Here is a 24,243-nt window from a genome sequence, read left to right as displayed (position 1 = left end):
TGTGGCTCCGAACCTAAGTTTCAACCCGGGTGCCATGTAAATTACGCCTGAGCATAATAATTTGTTTCAACCATGGAAAAGGACTCACAGCACCGCAGTTACATTTCTGCTGTGCGTAATGGTTCTTGAGGCAACTTATCTTTTACTTTTTTCTGCCCATAAGCACTATTGGCATGAGTGTATCCATGATATCCAGTAAAATGCAGAGGCGCTTCTAAGACGCAGTTTGCACGAAACAGAGCCATTCAAAGCCCACCTCAGGTTAGAGGCGCGCACTGGTAAGGCGCGGCTGTGAGTAATCAAAGCTACCAGCCGCGAAGAGCGTGTTAAATGAAACTCTTAGATAGGCTCCACTAAAAAAGTACACCAAGAAAAAAGGACTAAGAATAGAAAACATAGAAAAGGCTTTAATGACGTAATTGGCACGTTATGGCTTATGTGTCGTCACGTGCGGCGAGCGGCCTTCAGAAAAGCCTTCCTCATTGGGCGGTTAAATGGTTTGACGAAACTGTACCGAATAGATTTGGCAAAAAGCTCTACTTCGAAGAACTTGTCAATGCCACGATACTAAATTTTACTTGTCTCCCACTCAGTACCTTCCTGTTTTTCAAGTAACCTCCAAACCGCTTCAAAACCTTCTTTATGCTACGCAGTTTCTCATGCGCTGTAATGTCAGCTCATCCGTGATGTGCTTGCGACTGGCGCTCAGTTTACAGGTTTGGTTTGGTTTATGGGGTTTAATGTCCTAAAGCGACTGAGGCTATGAGAGACGCCGTAGTGGAGGGCTCCGGAAATTTCGACCACCTGGGGTTCTTTAACGTGCACTGACATCGCCCAGTACACGGGCCTCTAGAATTTCTCCTCCAAAGAAATTCTAGCCGCCGCGGCCGGGATCGAACCCGCGTCTTTTGGGTCAGCAGCCGAGCACCATAACCACTGAGCCACCGCGGTGGCAGTTTACAGTAGTAAGATCTATTCAGCTTGTACTCCAAGAACCCCAGGTGATCCAGATCAACGATTTGACAAGTACTTTCCGCGTTGTATATTCTTGGTTATAGTAACGCGTTGTACCAGCAGAAAAGGCCATAGGCTGTTGTCATTACCTCAGGAGGTGCGAGAATACTTTCTACATGCGACGAAAATGGATCAATGACGCTTCAGCTATCAATAAACAGAGATAGCATTCCGCATCGTTAAGATCTCAGTTTTTCACCGCAGCCGGCTTATCAGCTATGCTTTCAGGTTTCCACCACAATCTGGTTCAAGCAGCATTCTAGTACTTTGTTTCCTTGGTGCAATTAAAACTGGCTTACTTGGCGACAAAATCTCGGCTCTCCATTTTTTTACTCACACCTATCGATCATGTATGAGGTTAGTGGAATAAACACCCTAAATATCCCGCGAAGCGATCCCGACGGCATAAATAAGCATGTTGTGTGTCTCTGAACCAATCCTTATCAATGCTGATTGCAATTTTTTTGCTTATAGAAGTAATATCCCTTGTTTTACTCCTGCCATCTGATAGTGATTGTGGGCATATAAAAAACGCGGCAAGTTAAAGCCCATTCTTGGAACATGGTAAATAATGGGAATCGGAAAAAAGCGCATTCTAGCCGCAAAAATTTGTGCAATTTGCGCGCTTTTTTTCAGGCCCTTCAAAGGTCTTCAGTGGGAAAGTTAGCAACCAGATCACATCATTTCTCTTTCTTATCGAGATAGCAAAGCTTTCTGCGTGTTGGAAGCGCTTTCAAAGGTCTCTAATGACGGTTTCAAACTGTCGAATCAGCATGCATGACCAACAAAGGTGCTTGTTCTTGACAACTATTAACCTCATGCTACACCTCTTTCCCAGAAACTTTTCGGGAATACTTCTTTCTAGATAAGCCCTTGCTTTAAGCCTTTCAAATACTCATTTTCTCTTCACACATTGACTCAATGAAATGAACTCCTGCCTGAGGTGGTAAACAGCATTGACGCAATTGACAAAATTGCTTATTGATAGTTTCTGAGTTGATTTCCTTGTTCTTTACTATGTCCTATTACTCATATGTTAATTTTCTGCGATGTAATTTGCCGCGTTTCTTTTTATGTATTTTTCTGCCCCTCCTGCTTGGACGCATCTTAGGGTCTGCAGTATTCTATAAATAAATGAGCTTTTATGTTATATGAAACTGGGAAGACTTTAACGGTGCAAGTACCGGACCTATGTTGCATTCACGTTTGAATGTTAGCTCGCAATCTGCGTAACGCCTCGCAATGCATTCTGAAAATCATTTTATGTGATGCATCTTCCAGTGTAATTGGAAAGCTTTAGCATCTGGCCCAGGCAGCATAATAAAAGTTTTCGAGGAGTCCCAGCCCATAAATCATGGGAAAACATTTTAGTTTTCGAATTGGCCGCCTCGTGTTTTATGCAAGGAATGTTTAAAACTACCCCGGGAATATTTAACGTTTGGCGTAGTAAATTGATTTTTTTTGGCCGTCCAAACAAGCCCGTGCAAGCGCACGCACTCCATTTAAGTCTGGCCCCGCCGCGTGTAGGAAGAGCCAGGCATTATTACCAATATATAGTGAAAACACCTTACGACAGTGTATAGCTTTGTAACAATTACAAGATAGAAATTCCTCTCTGAGTTATGCAATGCTCGTTGCTCGCGGCCTATAAATGCCGCAAAATGATGTTATCCAGGAAACATGGGCCGGCTGACGGCATAAGCTTACCTTTTCAACTGATATATCATTTCTTTTCAGTCTTTCTTCTTTGCTCTTGACCAAATTATAACCTGTGACACAATGAAGTCGCACATCATTGATGCTGGCACGGTGGTTCAGTGCAAGTAAGCAAGTATTCAAGTAAGCAACAGCTTTATATTGTGCGCTTCTCAATGTGCGGTTGCTCAGTAGCGACTTTCGCACTCAGTCGCAGCGAACGGTAGCACATGGAGCGTGAACGGTCACAAGACAGCCTAATCAAAGCGCTAAATGGGCTAGCTGTTTGGCAGAGCAATACTCCGACATAAAGCCCTCCTCCTCCCCTCATGCTCAGAAGATCAGCCGGTTCCATACATAAGAACCTATTTTTCGAATGCTGTTCGCGAGCGCTACTAGTGAGCGCTAAAGGCATGTCTGAGCATGAAAAAAAAATAGGAAATTTAATCATTTCTGGGCTCGTTCATTAAAATTCATTTTTGATGCAGGGCCTCATTGCACTCATTTCATAATTGTTCGTCCAGTCGGCAGGAATGCGTCCGTGTCTATAGCCGCCGGTGGAGTTTGTGGGAAAAAAAAACTGCTTGTAGCCATGCGCAGCATCACTTTGGCGCTGGGGCAATCGCAGACACGAATAATAGGAAGTAAGTGTAAATACGGCAGAATTAAAAAATGCTTTCTCCATTTCAGTATAAAACGACTTTAATTAAATCCGCCCTTTGTCATCCTGGAGGACTTTTTCCTCATAAATGTACGTCAAAACGATTATTGCAATCTAATGTTTCATATCTGATTTAATGAAGCTTCCTCTAGCCTTCTCTGTACTAGTTCATGCGATCTGTTTTTCGCGACAATTTACGAGTTTTGCATTTCGCATATGTCACTTTCCACTAATGTGTTAGTGCGATAGCATTAAGAGCTTCATTACGCAGAAAATCAGGCGTCGGCGTTGTGGGCCTTGTGGTCGAAAAATCACGAGCATGGCTGTGGCAGGTGGCCCCAGAGAGCAAATCAGGCGGCCGGTGGGCAACGTAGGTCACGGTACCTCGGGGCTGCATCACAACCTACTCACCGCATAGTGAGCACTCTCCACTACGGCAGGCGTCACCTGGACCGCAGAAGGCCCATCGCTGGGAGCACCTTTCATCGCAGGTCAGTGGCGCATCGCTTAACCGCTGCACCACTGCGCCAGGAAGAGCATGAGGACTCCAAGGAATCTATGAATGCGGAGTAGAGAGTTACCTTACTCATATATGAGAACTCGTTATGCTATCCCGTCATACCTTTAAGGCGGAGCTTAGGGGCCCTCTCCAATTTTGTCATTAATTTTTTTTTTCTCATTTAAATGTTGAGTTTAGAGTGTGTAACATTCCCTGCAGCTCTACATTCTGCGCAAGGTGCCGTTATCTTCAATAAGCCTATTGGTTTCTTTTTTCGGCGTACGAGAAAAGGAGCCAACTAGTAAGCTAAAAAGACGACGTTTTTTCTCGAGATATACTCGAAACTTCTGCAATTACGTCATGGCAGAGACGGGGAAAAGCAAGTATTATGCAACCATTAAACTTGCTGCCTTCAGAAACGTTCACACGATGCCAACAGTGCCTAAAGGAAGTGAATAACGAGAGGTGGCCAGGGCTAGAAGTACCCATATGAGAATGTTTCAGCGACGTAAACATAATTTCACCTACGTGCTGCGCCTTAAAGGATTACCGAGAGATATCTTCTCGCGGTTAGTCCTTAGGGGTGGGAAGGAAGCAGAAATGGGAATCGTCTGCGCGTTAAATTTTATCGGAGGAGTAGTTACGCACTAAGAGTTTTTCCTTGTAGAAAATGGTCACGGTGGTATTGAAAGCTTTTTGCATAGGGGGCCTTCAAAGCACCAGCAATAATAAATCCCCCTGAAGAAAAAAAAACGCCGTAGAAGGGGCGGCAGCAGCAAACCGCGAGAACTGTCTCCTATGTGTGACGCTTGTCGGCTGCCATATTACTCAGCCCAGGACAGGCTCTTTGAACATGGAAGGCTTTCTTAGCATAATAATGAGGCGGAAAAAAATGAAACAGCTTCTTCCTGCCTGACATTCTTTGTGTGGGCGTCTTTGGACAGCTGAATGTGTACACGTGGGGCTGGCAGGAAAAACAACAGCCTCTCGCAAACTAAAAGAGAGAAGAGGGAGATTGTGTTGGCTGGAAGGGAAGAAACGAGCGCAATTATCGTCGCCGCAGGAACGTGTTGTATCAAGCACTCCGGTTGAAAAGATTCGCATGCGATTTCTCAGAAATCGATGTTTCTCATTCAGCTTTCGGAAAAGATGACACTTCAACAAGCAGGATCTTTAGTTCTAGCCTCCCCGTCAAACTTAAGCTATATAGTGCTGCTAATATGTGAATTAGGGTAAGTATTTCCCAAGACCTTTCCAGCACCTGATCGTGACGCGAATCAAGTGATAGTGATGATGGGTGTAACGGTGACACTCTGAAATATTGAAGGGAATGCCACAAAAGTACGTAAAGTGTTGCACGCTTTCCTGTTCCCCTGCTGTGACGGTTCGTGGATGGCGAATGCTTTTAGAGCGTGATAGTGGGTGCAGGACTTCGGGAGGGTGCAGTAGGAGAAGAATGTTTAACCAGTGGGTGCCCGGAAATGTACTCCGGAAGTGTATTCAGCGGAGGTGGCTCCAAAGGAGGCGCCTTCAGGGCCAACAGAGGGCCCGAAAGGAGCCTGGAGAGGGTTCCGAGGGGGCTTTGGTATACTCCGTTCTGTGACAGACGCAGGAGGGTCAAGGCTTTACTCAGGCACACACGAACAGAAACAGCGCACTCAAGCACAAAAACACTGACGCCCAAACGGACGTGGGTTTTTGGGCAAAAGATGACTACTACTAACTCAGGAAGAGAAAGTTTGCTCCACACCACTGCACTTTTCTTGCGGAAACACCCGCTGGTGCAGATAGCCGTATTTAATTTTTTTGTTATCTTCTCTGTTTATAAGCTTCGCTTGAGTTGAACATAGCTTTTCCCTCATTGCAATGGGCTAATATACGCTGTAAATATAAATACACCTATATTAAAATGCAAACGAAGCAAGCTGACCTCTAGCACAAACAATTTCATTTTGCTCCTTTCAGTTTAGAGTATTGTGGCCGCAGGGCAGTGCGCGCACCCGTGAGCGAACAATGGTGAGCCTCTGTGCATTCCTCGAACAAACGGGCTTGACGTCCCGCGTGTTCTCCACCAGGTAGTTACGTGCAGTGATCGAACGCTCCGCGTGTGCTACCTTGGTCGATGGATGCCCCACTCCAGATGTATTGTGCTTTGTGTCCTGCGCGTGTGTTTTTACTGTGCTCTGCAAGACCTTCATGCGTGTTCAACCTGTATATATGTTTTTATGTTAACATGTAAATAGAATTATTGGCAGTTTAGCTGTCCCTCTGTCCTTTCTACTATCCCCTCACCTCTTTTATTTCACTTGCACACACTGCCTGCTATCCTTCATTTCCGCTGCCCCACCTCAGGTGCTTCCAGCAATGATAGCAGATGCCGGGACTAGCAATAATCTTTTTATTTCCATTTACCATGTTTAATAAAACCACTTACTACTACTACTATTACTACTACTACTACTTTACAGTATTGACACACGACAGATTCGGCTTGTCCCCAGCCCCTCTTGTTCGTGTGCTAGCAAGGCCAATGTTAAATTGCGTTCATTTCAGCTCAGGTTGCTAACACTAACAGCATTGTTATCTGCCAAAACATTTTCACACACAAAAAAAATGTTAGCGGTAACATTGCAAAAATCTAAACATGAGTACGCTTATACAGACGTCTTGGTTTGCTATGAGTACTGAAAGCACTGATTGCTTACAGAAAACGAGAAAACAAATGCTTCCATTCCGTTCAGCGCGCACACTTGCCGCGGCCGTTTCCAGCCTTGAAAATCTAGTGCACTGATCGCCGCGGGAGAATTTACGACGTCATCAAGATGCTTTGCAGGCTAGGTCACTTGCGGCGAGGACTGGGAGAGTTCCGGGAACGAACGAGTGAAACCTTGGCCGACTCGACCGAAGTACGTTACGTTTTCGAGAGGCAATTGCGTTCAAGGAACTGCCCGCGCTGAAAACTGCTGTGTGCCATATAGCGGCGATTAGTGCCCTCACACGTCGTTTTGTGTCCGGAGTCCTAAAGGTCACATACACTTTTCTAGTTTGGTTGTTACTACTGGCGGCCTTTGAAACTGCTTCGTACAGCTGTAGTGTAAACAACGTAGTTCTTTTCAAACTTTACCTGCTGATTTTTAGCATTCTACAAGTTTCCGTCGCGGCATAAGGTGCCAATAGCCCGACATCGAGGTCGTTTGCATTGACTTTTCCGAACAATAAAAACGCTTCAACGCCACTGATGAACCGTAGTGATATTAAACTTCACGAGGGTCATTTTAGAGAATACAGTGCGATTACGTGCGTTAAAATCAGCAGAATTCATGAAACAGACTAAATATTTTCTCTCACTTGCTTTCAGACTAATGCTCTAGCTGAAAAAATGCGTCACGCAGTAAAGCTGACAAATTGCTGCCCTTGGCAGAAGAAAAGCGCAGTGTTAGGAAACAGGATTATGAGAAATGCGTCGGGTATGAAGACAGCCGTCCTTTAGGCTTGTAGCCTAACATACAACAGGGGATTGTTTAGTAACGCCAGTGTGCTTATATTTTTCAACCCAGCCCACCTAATGGTAGGGAATGTCACACACCGGTCTTGAATTGCCTTGACTCTCAAAGAAAGAAAAAACCGTTTGTCTTGCTCCTCAAAACAGTGTTCATCTAGACTTTCGAGAACATCTTTCGGGTGGAGAACTCTTCAAAAGTGCTTCTTGACATATCGAATTAGTTGGGGGGCTATAGGCGCACTGTCAAAAGAATAGCCAAGGTTTCTGCCAAATCCCAAAGTGCTCCCGATTACAGCGCCTTGGCCGACATGCATGAACGTGGGATCTGGAAAGCGATTTCGAGGAAGCAGAACGGTTATCCTTAAGTTATCCGCCCCCCCCCCCTCCCCCTTTCTTTTGTCGCGAGAAACAATCTACTTCAATTAAACATTCAATCGATGATTTTCCTGTACATCACTCGCGTTTAATCACGCACATTATACGGTTGTGTTCCAATGTGTGGCTCTTGTATTATACCATGCCGCCGCAGCTGGCTTTCATCAGTGAAATAACATGGGCACAGCGCTTGTGGCGGCGTTCTGTGCGCCATATAAAGTGGCCGAACAGTGTGTGTATTGACGCAAAGCGCTTCGCACGCGCCCAGACGTGAATCTGATCTCGGTCACGTTCGGGCTCTAACTATTGAATGTTACTTCCATTAACACGCACCTGAATGTGATAACCATTAGATACATCCATCAGGAACTGCGTTTCGCATGTGTTTTCTGTTTTGCTTTTATGAGGTCTATCGTCCCAAAGCAACTCGGGCTATATATATATACATGAATGAAGCCAACAGCCACAGAAACCAAGGGGCAGAGGGGATTTTTTTTAAACTTATTTATTTTGTGGTGTTGATCAATTTAGAATATTACTGAATATGTTATTGCTTAAAGCTATATATAAATATAGATATCGAAGTATATATATTTACCCAGCACCTCCACCAAATGTAGAGCGGTTTATTGGCACCTTCAAGCGCCGGCGACGAAGACCCTGGCGCAAGAAGTCTTGGAACGAGCGAGGCGAGGGACCGGCACACAAGCGGCAGTTCTCCAGCACGAGCCTCCTACGGGCGGCGCTAGCGCTTCGTCGTCGTTGGTGGCGGTGCTGTATCATCTTCTTCATTCCAATACATATATATAGCGAAGTATACGCTTCGTTAAAGGAAACATATTTATTCAACTCGACGTTTCGATCGGAAGACCGATCTTCTTCAGGAGTGATTTTACATTGTGAATGCATCCCCTTTTATAGGGGCGGGCACAGAACAGGAAAGTGGGAAACACAAAGCACATAGCAGAAAAATACGCATAAAAAATTACGCATAAAAAAATTCGCATAAAAAATTATTAGAGGCAGTGCGACCCACACACACATAAAAAAAAAAAGAGTGCGAGGAACAGGTACTCAGTCAGAAAATACAACGTCCAGATGCGGCCTCTGCTTTGTTAAGCACCACAGGCTTGCTTATTGACAGTCGTGTCCAGCTGGGAGGTGCTCGACAGGTGCGTGGCCGTGCAACAACTTTCGTAGAAAAATGCGAAAACTTGTTCCTTCTCCTGGCCGCGAGTGCAAAAAAATAAAATATGACCCTCCAACAGAGAGAGCAGACAACAGAAAAAAAAAGAAGAAAAAAAAAGGAAGATGAACAGAGCAAGGAAGAAACCTCGAAAAAAAAAGTGAAATAGGTAAAAGAAAACCTTTAAAGTAGTGCTTTTTCTTCGCACCCAGCTATAGTGCACCCACCCCTGGTTGAGGGGAAGTATTGGAAGGAATGTAAAAAAAAAATATATAAGAAAAAATATATAAAAAATATATAAAAAAAATGTCAGATAAAAGGAAAAAAGGAAAAAAAAAAGAAATTGTGCGGCATTCGCGTGACCACAAGGTGAGCACACCCGGGGGGGAAACGGCACAGGTGTGGCACAGGTGTGGCATGCAGAAAGGGGTATGACCTCAGACGACTTAGTCAGTATTGCTTTGTTTAATTTCGTAGGCCCCTGACCTCGGAAGAGAGGTGAGGGTGCCGTAAGTTTCATTAATGCCATTTTGCACTGTGTTAAATTTAAAAATAAAATATGATTCTCGTTGCTCGCGCTCACGAGTGTTTTTGAAGCCACTCTGTAGTATTGTTACTTTAAGTTTGTAAAACTCGTGACCTTTCTCGCGGAGGTGTTTCGAAAGAGGGAGGTTGGGGAGGGATTGGGTATGTGAGCGGTGTTTATTAAATCTGAAACGGAAGGAATTGTCTGTTTGGCCTATGTATTGCATTCGACAGTCGCCACACTCGAGCATGTAAACCACGTTATATATACTTTCGTTGCTGTAGCACTGTTGTATGTCAACGATAACTGAGTTAACTAGCCGCACTCCTCTCCGCAGAAAGTGAGTTCGGGCCGCGGTGCTTCCCAAGTTAATCTTTCCGGTTTAGTCCCACATGCACACCTCTGTTCTTGTCACTGGAGTATGCAGCCCGAAATAAAAGAAAACTAATTCGCTCACGAGCAGAACACAGATGCTTTGGTTAAGAGCTGCCCTTAACAGAAATTGGTAGTGGTTTAGCTCTGGTTAAACATGGAGGATTGCGAAAGCAACGAGGAGAGAGAGAGAGGCGATGGAGAGACCGCGGCAGCGGTCCCGGTGCGCTAGCTATGCGCCGCTACTGCGCATGCGCAAGTGGCTAGCGCGGCGGCAGTACCTCTGAGTCACCCTCGCAGCGTCGGGGGCGGAGGTGGCGCGCCAGCCACTGCTATTCGCGCATGCGCAGTATGCCCTTTCCTCGGCTCCGCGAAATGGCTCAGCGACACGCGTAGTGTTGCTTTCGCAACAAAACTAAATCTCTTCCTCTGGCATGTTCGCAACGCCGTTAGTGACTCATCGGAGAAACCAAGCTAAAATTACGCTCCATTCATTTTACGCCGCTCTTACATTACTTGCTCTTTTGTTTCTTTTTTTTTCGAGAGCCGCCCGGGTTAAGCATATAAAGAAGCTTGGATAGAAAAGATACTACAATCATAAAAAGAATGGCTGCATTGTCTCTTTGTGAATGGACGAATTCTTGCTAAACTACAAGGTTCAGCGTCTACTTATATATGGTGTTTGCTTAATCTCTGCTTGTAAACGTCGAGCACTGATCTTGTTAATTTATAATTTTGATCAACTCAAGAGCACGGGTTGTCGCTGAAGTGGCCCAGAAGAAACTGAATGAGCTCTGTAGCCATGATTTCGAAAATTTTGGTATCTTTTCTTTCCTGCAATTCCGCGCCAAATCATTTCCTGATCATGCAGCCTCCTATTTTCTTCGTTTGACCTCAATTGAATGCATTCGGGCACTACAATTGCCTTTAATTGCGCAGTATGGATTGAACCGGCAGCCCCACTTTGCTTTAAAAGGCGATGACTACGCTACATATCAATGGTTAGCGGGACGTCGCGAGGCGCCCGCCACTATTTACAAAGTTTACTTGCATCGGCTATTTGTTGCCTTTGGGTTCATCGCCACAGAAACTCGCGCCGGAGATACCACGGCAAACACGCGTGCTTGCTTCAAGCCGAAAGGCAAAAAGGAAGAACCGAAGAAACCGGTTCAAAAGCTGGACACGACAGGAAAGCGAAGAAGGGATTACGAAATCGATCTGCGCCCCCCTAGGGTGTCCTTGAACACTTTCACCTACGTCACATATGCCTGCCTTCTCACTCGCCGAGCACCATAGCCTGCCTAGTCAATGTCGGAGAATGTAAATCCCCGCTCTCAGCTGAAACCTGTTGTCACCCGACTACTAAACGGCGCCGCCGTTTTGCCTATAGGCTATCGTTCCGATTGTCGATACAGCCGCGAACGCGACCGCGTTCATGCGCACTGTGTTTTCGTTAAAGTCTTCCCGTTTCTTTTCGTGATCCATTGACGAGGATCCCCTTTGCGCAAGCTCATTCCTGCGCCCTTTTGCCGTCATCGTCGTGGTATGGCCGAGGGGTTTTTCTTCTTCGCCTAGCTTTTCCTCTTTTGTGACAGCCTTTGGCTTTGCGAAGCGCTCGCGTCGTTCGGTCTTCACAGAGAGCCGAGAATTGAGCTCTGAAGTGTGCACGTCGACCGCTCGGAAGCAGGTGTCCTTGACTGCCCTTGAGGAACCACGACAAAGAAGGGAGAGAGACGGGAAGGGCAAAGAGTTTCTGTCTCTCCTTTCATACTCGCTATCTGCCCGGCAACATTGAGTGAAAGTTTCAGTCCTTGCCGTCGCATTAACGCTTGTGTAGCGAAGCGGTGAGTGTGTACAGGAAAGAGAAGTTTCGCGTATTTTTTTTTCTCTCAATCCTTCTTTCCCGCCACCTTGCGGGCTGTGGCCGTCGCCCGCTGCTTGGCGTGCAGGTCACAAGGCCGGCTGGTCGGTGCCTCGATAGCGTCGTTTGACGTCTTAGGCGCTCGTCGGTTGCCAACCTGTTTGCCTGCCTCCGTAGCGAAGAAACCAATAGCCCGTTGTAGTCCCGGTAGCCTCGTCCCACCGCCGGAGTTTAACAAACATGTTGCGTCTCAGCGCGTTGATAGTTCCTCTAGTGGCATTTTTAACTGTTGTTGTCCACGTTCAAGCACAGGAGATCCTCTGCCCTCAACACAGTGAGTGAAATGATGTTTGTGGTTTCTATGCTCTCGTATCTGTGTCAGATGTAAGAGCAGATGCGCCTCTATAGAGAACAGGGCGTGCGCGGGCCGCGCGTTGATCGAACTTGTACCAAGCATTATGACCACTCACAAAAAGTTCGGGCGAGTTTGATGTATCAAATTTTTCTTGCTCTTGTTGTCTATGTGAAAGTTTTAGTTTGGTGTGGTTGAAGAGGTATTCCTTCTATAAAGTGAACAAAATGAAAAATTTTCGCAAGAAATTCTTTAAAGCAAGTCCAGAAAAGTAGCAAAATGCTGGTAATGTACTGCACTAGCAATTCCAAAGAGTTGTTTAACACTGCTCAAGTTCATGTTTAATGGAAATGGTGCGATGAACGGGCAAACCTTTCCTACCTTTATCTGTCTCCGCCTGATATGCTTTGAACGAATCGTCTCCTGTTCAAAAAAGGCTTCTGACAGGTTTTCCTTTTGAAGCTGTATTTTCTGGCTCCAGTTCGTATAATACATTTCTGCTCGATCATACTGATGTTCACAGCTGTGGGCCTCCAGATAGTATAAGTGCGAACAGAAAAGAACAGAGTTCTATATAGCATTCGAACCTTCATTGCGCGTTCCCTGTTGAAAAATCATATACCTATCATATTATGTCCAGATTACTAGTGGGCTCTGATGCGATCTCTCATATACTCACGATTTTAACAAATTTCCTCCCGAACAGGAATCATTCTACTTACAGTGAATAGTGAACTCCGTGTATTCATATCCGAACCAGTGCACTCATGGATAAAAGCTTACGGCATGCGATTTCGCTGGAAGAGAAAATTACTTGTTCTTCGCATCGCTGGCTTCGCTTCAAGTTTCTGTTCTTTTTGTTCACTTGCTCTGCATGGCCGTGCAGAGGTAACTTTTCTCGCGAACCAGCGTGCCCGGATTAAACGTAAAAAACCGTAGCTGTGGAAGCAAGTGTCGTGTTTTTCCTCTTTCGTAAATTCCCACATGACCGGCACGTAATGAGACCAAGCTCCTATCTGGTTTGACGCTTTTTTTCATCTTTATTATGCACTTTATAGAGAGCTGCTCCATACAGTATGTATCTATTATTCAAACAGGACGCACACAAAAGTTGTGATGCTCACTGCGTTATTGGGATCCCGGTTGCCACCTTGGAAATAAAACACCTGGTTCCAGTTGTCGCAGAAAATTTTTCATGTGTTCCTCGCACATTTGGTATACGTTTCCAACAACTCCGTCGCTTTCCGCTCTGTGACATCTCTGACCGTTTGTTGATTGCCGTATCAACAAATATTCGTTGCTCTTTAAAATAAAGCCCTCCTTCCCTCTTTTTACTGATGTGCACGCGAATGTGGCGGATGGCCGGTCTGTGTGTTATTCTGTAGCTTAGCATCACACGCCTTGCAGCTTCGCCTCTGCCTGCGACCACCGATGCGAGTCCGACCACAAATGAGCTAGAAAACGTTGTTGTGAGCACCCATTTCCCTCACCAATGAGGCTAAGTCAAGCGTAGTATGCTGTCTCGATGTCAAAAAAAAAACAGACCCGAATCAAAAATTGACAAAAATGGTTATCCTTTTCTAGTAATGAATGATTTTTCGGTTGATGTGTGGTATTTCTCTGTAGCACCACGGTTCTTTTTCTCTAGTACTTTTGTATAGTCTGTACTTCCGTAATACTTTTCTGTAGACACTACATAAAAATCTGTTCTTTTTACAGAAACTTTGGTTTTGTGTAAAATTCAGGCACACAAACTTTACAGACAATCAGGTGTGACCCGAGAAAATTTTCTCTTGTTTATTTCGACGAGGTTAATAATAATTCAGAGCCTAGGAATGCTGCATGTCGGCGCATCCGCGGATATCCCTGCGCCATTTGAGGATGAACTGGTACGTCCGTTCATGATGAAACAAAACTGAATACGAAGAAACTATGAAAATTCTGCCAGTGCGTCCTTCTGTCCAATTATATCATTGCCGGGCTGCTAATAAATGGAATCTTAGGCGTTCGAATGCATGTGGCTTCGTTTGTCACTGTTTCATTCGCTTCAATCTGCACTCTTCATTGTTTGCCGTCGGTTTGAAGCCTTAAAAATGACGCATAACCATTCAAACCCAACATCCGAACTATGGAGCTTAATTTGGGAGTGCATGCCATCATTTCTTGCGTCTGCTTTATTCTCTTTTGCGGCTACACTGTCAGAGCCAATAAATTTTAAAGCGTTTTATGTGCTGTGCTCAGAATAACATGCGCTCTCTACTCCACGCCCGTGATCTGTGGTCACTAACTTCTAATTCGCTGCGAAGAGAAGCTTACTTTTAAAAAGGGTGAAACAAAACATGCTAATAAAAGTTCTGGCAACCTTTCAGGCTCATTACATCACGCATGTTGAGCAGAGCAAGTTCATTGAATCTAAAATGTCATAGCTATGACAATCTACCAGATTGAATTTCTCTAAAAATCAACTATTCATATCAGTTGTTTTTGATAAGTTTAGCACTTTTGAGTGTTCCTATTTTGACTCACAAAAAGTACTTGATAAACTGCCTAAAAGAACTATTTTCTTGGTGTTAAGCTTCGAGTTACATTTTTTTATATGTCCAGATTCTTCGGAAGGCCCAATGACACGCGAGGAATATTTAATTTTTTTTTAATTTCTAGTATCCATTGGCGTTGAATAAATGTTACTGCACTGTTTCAGGACTGCACTGTTTCAGGAAAAAATTCAGGACTGTTTCTTGAATTTTCTTCCCTATTCCACCAGCTGGCGTTCCAAGTAAAATAAATAAAAATTTATTTTCTGCACGGGTAGACCCACTTAAATCTAAGCGAGTTATATTGGAGTAAATTTGTTTCCGAACCCATTGCGCCATTTGACTTCGCGGTGGTGCACACGTCCGAAAAAATAGGATCGCTAGCCAGTTTTCAATAACACAAAACAATGTTTTTTTACAAAAAAATAATATCGAGGATAATCTTTTATTGAATACGACCAACATGGGCATCAAACGCATGATTCCAAGTATATTTATTTAAAGCGCCTGTCCGAGGAGTAAGCGTCCAAATTAGAAAACAACTTATATTTTTATATGGCAGAATACTGGTACACAAATAAACCTAAATTGAGCAATACGGCAGTCTTCTAACGACATAAGATACTTCAAGAGGCGACTAAATGAAATTTCTATTCTTGCAAAATTATCGGTCGCGGTGTTCGCTGGCTTTGTCGTTCGGCTGATGACCTCAAGGGTGCGGGTTCGATCACGGCCCCAGCGGCCGTACTGCCGTGGAAGTTAAATACAAGAACGGCCGGGTGTTTTGCGGGGTCAGCGTACGTTAAAGAAGCCCAAGTTATGTGAATTAATACTGAGCGCTGCACTGCGATTTTCCTCAGTGCCCATGTTTCGCTTCGGAGTGTTATATAACAAGATCAAATCCATTTTCTTCTAATTGGTGCACTAGAAATTTTTGAAGCCATTAAAATAGGCAATCAAAGAAGTCAAAAAGATTTCTGAGCACATTTTAATGCGATAGCGGTAAATACCTTTTTGTCCGGAAAATCCGGTGTTGGCGTTGTGAGCGAAATATCACGCGTATGACTGTGGCACTTGGTGCCCGGAGAGCCACCTAGGAGGCAGGAGGGTCACCTGGGTCACATGACCTTGAGGCGTCATCACAACTTGCCCAGCGGATAGTGAGAAAACTGCCCACCGTAGCAGGTGGCAGTTGAATTAATGATTGGTCGCTTGGGAAGAGCAACCTGAGTCGCTCAAGGTCCACCGCTAGGAGAACTTGCCAACGGAAGGCACAGGCGAATCGTTTAACCGCTGCACCACTGCGCCAGGAATAGTTTCAGGACTCCCAGAGATCTACGAATGCAAAGTAGAGAACGACCAATTCTGCCTATGTGGGAATTAATCTATTACGCTATCGCGTCATACCCTTAAGGCAGAGGTTAAGTGTCCCCTCCAATTTTTTTGTGCCTTATTTCTGAACTACAGAGAACATAGGAAAGAAGAAATCAATGTTCAGCTTTTAACACCTTTCTTTTGGATTATTTTTTTGTATAATCATTTGCGCTCAGCTGCTAGCTTTATATGATCCTCTATGAATGAAAAACATTTGTCCGCTATTCGTCTTTATTAAGAGTTCTTAAATAGTGACAATATTTTAAAGTAGAGTTGCAGATGGTTGAGTGGGCTACTTGTGACCTTCGAGATAAGGATTGGAAAAAATTTATTCACTGGTAGAAAATGGTTCAAGGTGAGGTCTTTCTTGGCCGCGCCAGATGGCCGTCAGCCCTTGGCTTACGGCGACCTCTTTGGCTCGCTCCACTGCCCGGAGTTTGGCAAACTGCAGCAGTGGCTTAGCTCTTTGAGCGTCCGCCTTCCATGAGGGAGGTACGGGGTTCGACCCCTAATGCAGCCGGGTACCCGCCGCGGGTACTGCGGTGTTAAGCCGTGCTCGTTATTGAAGCCACTTTTAAAATGAAAATAATAACCACGTCCAATATTTTATTTGCATTTCGAGGTTTCTAAATATTGTATTTTCAGATAAACTGGTTAACGCCTCAATTCTGCAGCGAAATTCCAGAAGACAAATCATTAGATTGGCCTTTGTTCAGCGCCAAGTTGATGCAAACGGTTAAAGGAAATCGGTTGTCATGTAGTAGATTATTGGTGGAAAGAAAACGACAGAACACGGAACATATAATTGTCGCTGATTTGTAGCTTCAAATTTTAGCCGGGTTAGAAAAGCTGAATTGTGCTGTTCCTTTTTTCAAATGTCGACTGGAGCCAAATGAACGCTACAGTGCTTATATGTACACTGGACTTAAAAAAGAATTCACCACATGTGCACGCGTTGGAAGGTCAACCCGTGCAATATTTGGCCTATTCGCATTTGTTTGCAGAGCACCTGGAGGGTGAGGTGCAAAAATGCAAGTCACTTCTGCCAGACCTGTCGGGCAAGAAAGACAAGGTGAGGACAGGCGCAACGCCGTACGCTAGAATAAGGAAAATACTGGTTATCAAAATGTTCCGGATGTTAATAAATTAACTACCCTGATAACCAACGTAATGAAAAAATCTCAACAATGAAGCTGGGAGCATACTTAGTTCATCTTTTTTTTTACTATTTTGTCAAGCATTAAATATAATAGTATTGTTACTACCACTGATGCATCTGTAAATGATGAGAAAAAGTAACCATATTGAGTATTTGCATAAAAATCTCGTAATAAAAGTACTTGGAAAGGAAGACATCGGCTTATAATGCACTGTATAGTTATTTAGTTTAAAAGGTAGAGACCGTTAAACGCTTGTTTCACTTTGAACACTAAGAACGCAGATAGCTATCAAAACAACAAAGAGAGAACTCATTAATCCAACATATCTGTCCATGTCAACTTGGGCAGCAATGTCAGTGTGTGCTGCAGTTACCTGTCATTCTTTCACGACGTCAACATGGCCAACGTAGGTGCTTGGGCGAGTTGGTGGGAATTCATTTTAAAACTGCGCGAAAAGACACATGGCGATTTATTGCATTAACCTTCTACTAATAAGTCCGCAGCTGTTTGTCAACGCTCGTGGGTCGTCTCTTCATTGTGTCCGTGTCTTTTCACGCTGTTTTAAAATGAAATGAGTCAACATGACATTACGAGAATATCTTCTCGGCCCGATCTTTAGTTATTCATCATCGACTCCTACTGGTTTTGAATGAAAAAATGGCGTTAGCCGAGCGTGCAGTGTGAATTAGAAACTACGCGTAACCAATTAGTAAGCATTATCGAATGATTAATTAGTTCAATTTGCTCGCGAGCACGCGGCACAAGCACACTGGTAAGAAGAGCAACGGTTGTTTTGGCCGAAATTTACTCTGAATTTACTGTTAGCGAGCTCACTGCTGCTTCGTTAAGGCAGCTAGCAGTGTTCTTGGTCTTTTTCGCCTAACGAGTGGCACTTTATCGATCCCAACTCGCAGCTCGCTGCGGTGAGTATACGCTACGGCCTTCGCTGCGCCCGCGAGGTGGATCCCGACATCTCGATTCCTGACATCCGAGAACGGCGCTGCAAAACCGATGACCCTCAGGACTTTCCGCGAAAGGTCAGTCCCGCAAAGCTGTTTTTGCTTTTTTACTCGAATTGGTTATCCTTGTTATCCTCTGCTGATGTCGGTGCCGCATTATGCGACCTTTCCGGTCACGAGTGCTTTCTTAACGAGTTTTTAACTGCTATGCTTCCTTCTCCTTGAAGTCTTTTGCGTCCATCATGGCAGATGGCTAGAGTACTGCTTCAAACAAAAGGCGTTCCTGGATTGGCATGGCGTGCGCCCTTAACGACCTCTATCGTAGAGACGGATTCCTACGGAGATATCAAATTTAACAACAATGCAAAGAACAGTCGCGTACCACCTCTTCTAGGCAAAAGAGTTTGCACATGACTCAGACTTACCGTGCTCTGACGTAGTTTCTTCATACGTGGGCTTCATCTATGTTAGTAAGAAAAAAAGGAGGTCACAGGGATACTCATGCGTGATTGTTTTTTTTTCTCGGCGTCACAGTTCTACCAGTGCTGGAACAGGCTGTTGGACACCGATGAGCTTTTGGTAAGTCTAGAAATGAACGCATTTTTCTCATACAACTGCGGTTTCAGGCACTGTTTATCTATTTTTTCCCGCTGCCTATTCTAAAAGCTTATTCTAAAAGGAGATTCGTCAGCGACTTCTAGACATGTATTCGTTGTGCATCCTTGAATATAACCTGGCATATAGGAACTACACAGATGAGCTTCAGCGATGCGGTTTTCTTCGCATTTTTTTCGATGGCAGGTATTTTATTATCTAGCATGCTTAATAGGAGGTAACATCCCTAACGTAAAGCCCTCCTTAACTATACATTGTCTACATTTCGTTTACGTAATATGCGCCAGCTCATTTCATTTCCTGTGACCAATTTTGTCATCACACACACTCCAACCAGCTTGCGCACTGATTATGTAAGCATACGCAAACGGTCTTCATCTGCAGACTACACCCAATTATAATGGCACAATCTCGATTGCTAAGCACATCGGTAGTGTGTCGCCCGACATATTCCGCAAACGACCCGACCATTAAGTCAATCCTGAGATTCACTTAAATGGTGCAAGGGCCTCACATATTTTCCACCGCTTACCTCTTCCGCTTCGCTATCGTAACATTTGTTATACACGGACACTTAGATCTGTTTTACTGCAAAAGAAATTCAGGGCAGCAATAAAAATTTGTGTCGCCCTCTAAGAAGCAATGAATGCTAATGATATGTTCTACTCCACCATTATTTAAATATAAAACCATGACTTGTCATGCAACTCTAATGAATGAAGTATATTTTCTTGGCAAACCATTTAAATATCTTTCAGGGAAGAACCCTTACTTATTGTAAAATGTACCAGAGAAACCACTCTTACAGGCCAGCGTTTGGTTCTGGTCAGTGTAATTCCATGCATTCAAAGTAAATCCAGCTTGAGATAAAAAGATCAAATGAAAGGTTCCTCATGGAAGACGGGAGTGATTTTTTTCTCTCTGTATACAGCTGGTGCTCTGAGATCTGCCAAAAGGCAAAAAAAAAAAACCCTCTAGCTTGTTCACTATTGGCGTATATACTACTGGTGCTGCCCCTTACTCCACGAAAAATTAATTCTTAAACGTGCTTGTCACACAACCCATGGAATGAAATGGCCCGTCACTGATTTTAGTTCCTAAAGACGAAATAACATTGCTATTTGGGTAGCCTTCGGATATTTCTTCTGAAACTACGCTCTCAACAGCCACAGCAAGTAAGGAAAAGGATGAACTCCTATCTTAAATCATAAGTCTCTTGTGCACGCCTTACCGTGATATGAAGAAAGCTCATAATCTTCCCTTTCTTAATGCAACTCATTCCTTTTAGTTTTCTTTTTGTCGGCTAAAATGGTTTGATTAGTTTCCCTGCAATTTACTGCGAGTTCGGTTCTCACTTGTAATACTCTAATTTTTAGGTTTGTCTTATATTCTACTGGCACCCAGTCGTTCATTCAACCTGAAGTAAATGCATATGGCTACGGATAAGAAGTGCACACAACAGTGTTTTCCTGCATGCTGCGCCCCTTGGGCTGAGACGAACGACGTCCGAGCTAAACATTTCAAGAAAGAAAAACCAAAAAGATAATTCTAAATTTGTCAGACACGGTGTAAACAAGTTAAACCAGTTGTTTTCACTGTGGGGTAGAAATGCGAGGTTTCTACAGCGTGCAGACTTTATTTTGGCATTCGCACGGCACTGAACACACGTGAAAATAGTTTTGGTTTCTACGAAGACTCATTCTTTTTTGACGCAATCTACGTTTTTCTTTTAGACAAGAGTTGGATTCAGCGGAGAAGACCTCGAAAAGTTCCGCTCAGCAGCGGTGAGTAATCCGAATGCTATACAGCTGTTCTTTAAAAAAAGGGCTTAATGAAGTCTTGCTCTGCTTTAGTTGCAAACTCTAATAGGGATCCCTTATCCTGCCAGCGAAAAGTACTTTGTGCTGTTCTTTTTGACGAGGAGCAAAAAGTACTACAAATGCACAGCAAGCGAACAAAACAACAAAATGCAAAAATTTCTAAGAGTTTTGTGACATATACCGTACAATTTACCTGTAACGGTTTCAATTATTCGGCATCTCGGCAAACATCTAGAACATTTTACCGCCCTCGTTGTCGTTCACTTCCTCTTAATAAGCCTCAAGGGCTGCGAGAACTGGCACTGGAAATCGCACTATAATGCTTCTCATACTGCCTAACGAGCATTTGAACAAGGAAAAACAGCAGGACATTTTAGTGCAGCCATACCATTTCTAGTGGCTATCTGATGACCATACCGAGTATGTCGCGCACGAGAGTGCGCAGTAGAACGATATGTTCATTAATGACACTTGGAAACTACTCCAGAATGATGGCATTAATAGTAGAGCATTTATAAGCCCGCTTGGATCCATTATGCCTCGCCATGGCTATTGGCCGAGAGCCATATGTTATTAGGAGATGAGTTCTTCTGCGCTCTATTGAGCGCCTTGCAGCGTATTACCTGAGCTCATTATATCATTTACGCGTGTTTTTCTTTCAGAAATGCGTCAACAACGTAATCGAGAAGACCTTGGACGAACAATAGCCGTTTGCTTGGGATATTCATCTCTCGAAGCTTCATCAATTCCTCTATTGAAGACGTCAAAACATGTTATGCAAGATGTTGGAAAGGAGCCAGCAACAGCATGGAGCTCCAAAAGGGACATGTTAACGCTCACATGAAATAGCAAATCTTTGTTCACAAAAAAAAAAAACTAAGACTGAATGAGAGTCAGTTGTTCTTCACAGAGAGTGAAAAAACAAAGACTACATAATACACCTGGAAGAGTTTTTTGGCGGGCTAGTTGGTGCTTCTGGATCATAATTAAACTGCGCGAAATAACGAGGACGCAGAGAGGAAACACGTACAGGCGCGACCATAAGTAAACGGAGCACGCTATTGCGTTCGAAGTGCAATCACGCTTTCTCCATTGGTAATGAAGACGCGTTGTTTGTCTACAAGGAAGCCCACCAACCTCCGCTACCAGCATGCGCACACCACTGCTGGAAATTTCAATTAGGTGACGCGTGAAAAATATTCGAAGACAGTTGCGTGCTCCGTTTAATTTTGTCCGCGCCTGTACACACAGAGACCTCAGGCTTCCAACTTTTTTCGCGCGGTTTAATCATGAACGATAGCACGCCTGCTATCTCGAAATTTTTACGCTGATATTTTCGCAATGTGAGCTCGTTGATGAGCGGTTCTCTAAATTATATGCCGCGCTTACTGCATTTTCTTTAAGTAATGCCGTTCTTTAGGCAACAAGGGGTGCCCGTCCTGATAGTTTGCTAACACTAAGCATAGTTTTCTATTGATAGGATAGCCTTCGAGCTGAACCAATATTTGTACTCTTCCACTTTTTGTGTGCCCCTGTAAGGGCCCTACAAAAAGAAAAGAAGAGCCGAAAATAAAACTGCAGGGAGCCCCTATATACCGCAGTTCTCGAAACCTTAATCCGATCAAATATAACTGAACGAGGGCCTGAAACTAACCAAAGACAAAGGATTTACAGAAAAAAAAAGGTTTCAAGAAAGGTTTTACTAACCAAGATTTCCGGCAAGGCCAACATGTTTGTAAAGCGATATCAAAGAGAGCAGAAGGCCCTTGTCAAGAATTTGTGGTGCAAGTCACGGTGAGGAAAATGGAGGAGGTGAGAGCGTGTCCAGGAATTTCATGGCTCCAACTGAACACGGAGTACTTGGCGTAGTCCTCGTGTCGGGAACCAGTCTTGCTTTTGTCTAAAACTTAAACGCAGGTGTGTAACCGTGCCGTGAAGAGAGATAGAGGCTTTAGTGTCGCTTGATGCTATAGACCTCCTCCATGTTTGCAAACAAGCTAGGTGGCGCTGCAGTCGCTAGCGGGCTCGCGGTAGGCAAGAGGCCAGGGAGTGGCGTCGAGTTGAGGTGGTGCAGCGCCGGTTTTCAAGGCTTGTAGGCGCGCTTTGAGTTTCTGAGAATCATAGCAATGTTTCATGCATTCAACTTAGTATTCCTCGAAGTACACGGGCTCGCGTTGGTCATGAACGGTGTATTTCGCCACAGTGTATTGTATTATGGCTAGAAAGCGTTTCTGCCGTTGGTTTCTACCGTAGGCATTGGATAAAATAGTAATTTTTTGACACTGTGCACTGGCCAGAATGATTTTACCTGGGGACAGTAGTGAGAGAAGCACTGGCGTTTTTTAGGCAGAGCTGACTTGCGCTCACCATCTGTTGACACACGTGTCGCGCAGTGCGAAGAGTGGGGACAGCGTCGATCGTGTCGCGATCTCATCTGTCTCACGTAACCGCTGTTTTTAGCCGCCAGATCAGGCACCAGCCAGGCCGGCTTCTCCCCTTTCTAAACTGCGCCGCCGCGGTGGCTCAGCGGTTATGGTGCTCGGCTGCTGACCCAAAAGACGCGGGTTCGATCCCGGCCGCGGCGGCTAGAATTTCTTTGGAGGAGAAATTCTAGAGGCCCGTGTACTGTGCGATGTCAGTTCACGTTAAAGAACCCCAGGTGGTCGAAATTTCCGGAGCCCTCCACTACGGCGTCTCTCATAGCCTTAGTCGCTTTGGGACGTTAAACCCAATGAACCAAACCAAACCTTTCTAAACTGGTCGATCTGCTGAAAAGTTTGGATTCCTGAAATTGTATTCTTTCCTTGGCTTGGGTCTTTTGTTTGGGGACGAAAAATTATAGCAAAATATTCAGTAGAAATCCATAAAATTACTGTTTTTAGATCTGTGGTCGTCAAAAATTGTGGGGTAATGGGGTTTCTGATGGTCCTGGCACGTCGCGAATTCTGCTGGTTTCCGACGACGGAGCACCACAATAGTAGTATCTCTACGAAGAAGAGGGATCAGAGGTTTCGTTCACTTCATTGCCGCATTTATTTCACCAAAGCGAAAAAGAAGAGGCCATAAACGAGGGAATAAACTTAAAGGTTTGCTTTGTGATCTACCACATTTTCTGCGATTGGCATCATTCACCCCTTGGTAAATTGCAACGAATGGAAATAGAATGATTCTATTTGTCGCGAACGATTCCAGAGAGTTTGAGGAGTGCAATAAATCTCGATTTTTTTTCCTGCAGGAGCAGCAGTATGTTAGTTACTTTTATAAGAAAAGTTTTCATGTCACTATGCATGCATAAGTACTGAGGGTCTAAAAAAAAGAAGTAATACCGCCATCATAGAGAACAGGGCTTTGGGAACATGCCATGGCATAAAAAATTTCCGCACTTTCTACTTTGTTATTCAAGACCCGGGATGACGAGGGTGTTAATTATAATCACCCGAGAACTGTACCAGGCATAGCCAAAAATAAAACGCATTACTGAAATTAGCAGAGCAATTTCATATTTGCACCAAATTTGGTTACATTACTTATGCATCAATAAAGAAAACACTTTTCATTGCCTCATCCGCTGTAAATCTCGCTGCGTGCCTCTGTTGGTAAACTAAAGTGGCTGTTTGGGCTTGTTGGTCAGTGAACATGGTTAAAGAATGCAGCGTGAAAAGACAAGGACCAACGAAGAAGTGGACAGGACTGGCGCTGACTACCAACACATTTATTCAAAGAAACGAGCAGCTTTTA

At 44.2% G+C, this 24,243-nt stretch overlaps 1 protein-coding gene across 1 annotated transcript; it reads left to right on the top strand.

The window, feature by feature from the left end:
- Positions 1 to 11,440: 11,440 nt before the first annotated feature.
- On the top strand, positions 11,441 to 21,392 carry LOC149331353 (uncharacterized). Its single transcript, XM_089556486.1, has 6 exons — positions 11,441 to 12,025; positions 16,956 to 17,023; positions 18,026 to 18,148; positions 18,605 to 18,649; positions 20,419 to 20,469; positions 21,168 to 21,392. The coding sequence occupies exons 1-6, from the start codon at positions 11,932 to 11,934 to the stop codon at positions 21,210 to 21,212; spliced, it is 426 nt and encodes a 141-aa protein (XP_089412612.1). The 5' UTR covers positions 11,441 to 11,931; the 3' UTR covers positions 21,213 to 21,392.
- Positions 21,393 to 24,243: the final 2,851 nt, after the last annotated feature.

The sequence above is a fragment of the Amblyomma mixtum genome, chromosome 8 (assembly GCF_055824585.1).
Source record: "Amblyomma mixtum isolate Tamu chromosome 8, ASM5582458v1, whole genome shotgun sequence".
NCBI lineage: Eukaryota > Metazoa > Arthropoda > Arachnida > Ixodida > Ixodidae > Amblyomma > Amblyomma mixtum.
The sequence above is the reverse complement of the archived record's forward strand: the minus strand, read 5'-3'. Positions and strand labels throughout refer to the sequence as shown.

Excerpts from the sequence above, each read along its gene's own strand:
- LOC149331353 (XM_089556486.1), top strand. The coding sequence starts at position 11,932 with ATGTTGCGTCTCAGCGCGTTGATAGTTCCTCTAGTGGCATTTTTAACT. Across the intron at positions 18,650-20,418 it reads TGGACACCGATGAGCTTTTG|ACAAGAGTTGGATTCAGCGG; the intron begins GTAAGTCTAGAA and ends TTTTTCTTTTAG. Across the intron at positions 20,470-21,167 it reads AAAAGTTCCGCTCAGCAGCG|AAATGCGTCAACAACGTAAT; the intron begins GTGAGTAATCCG and ends TTTTTCTTTCAG.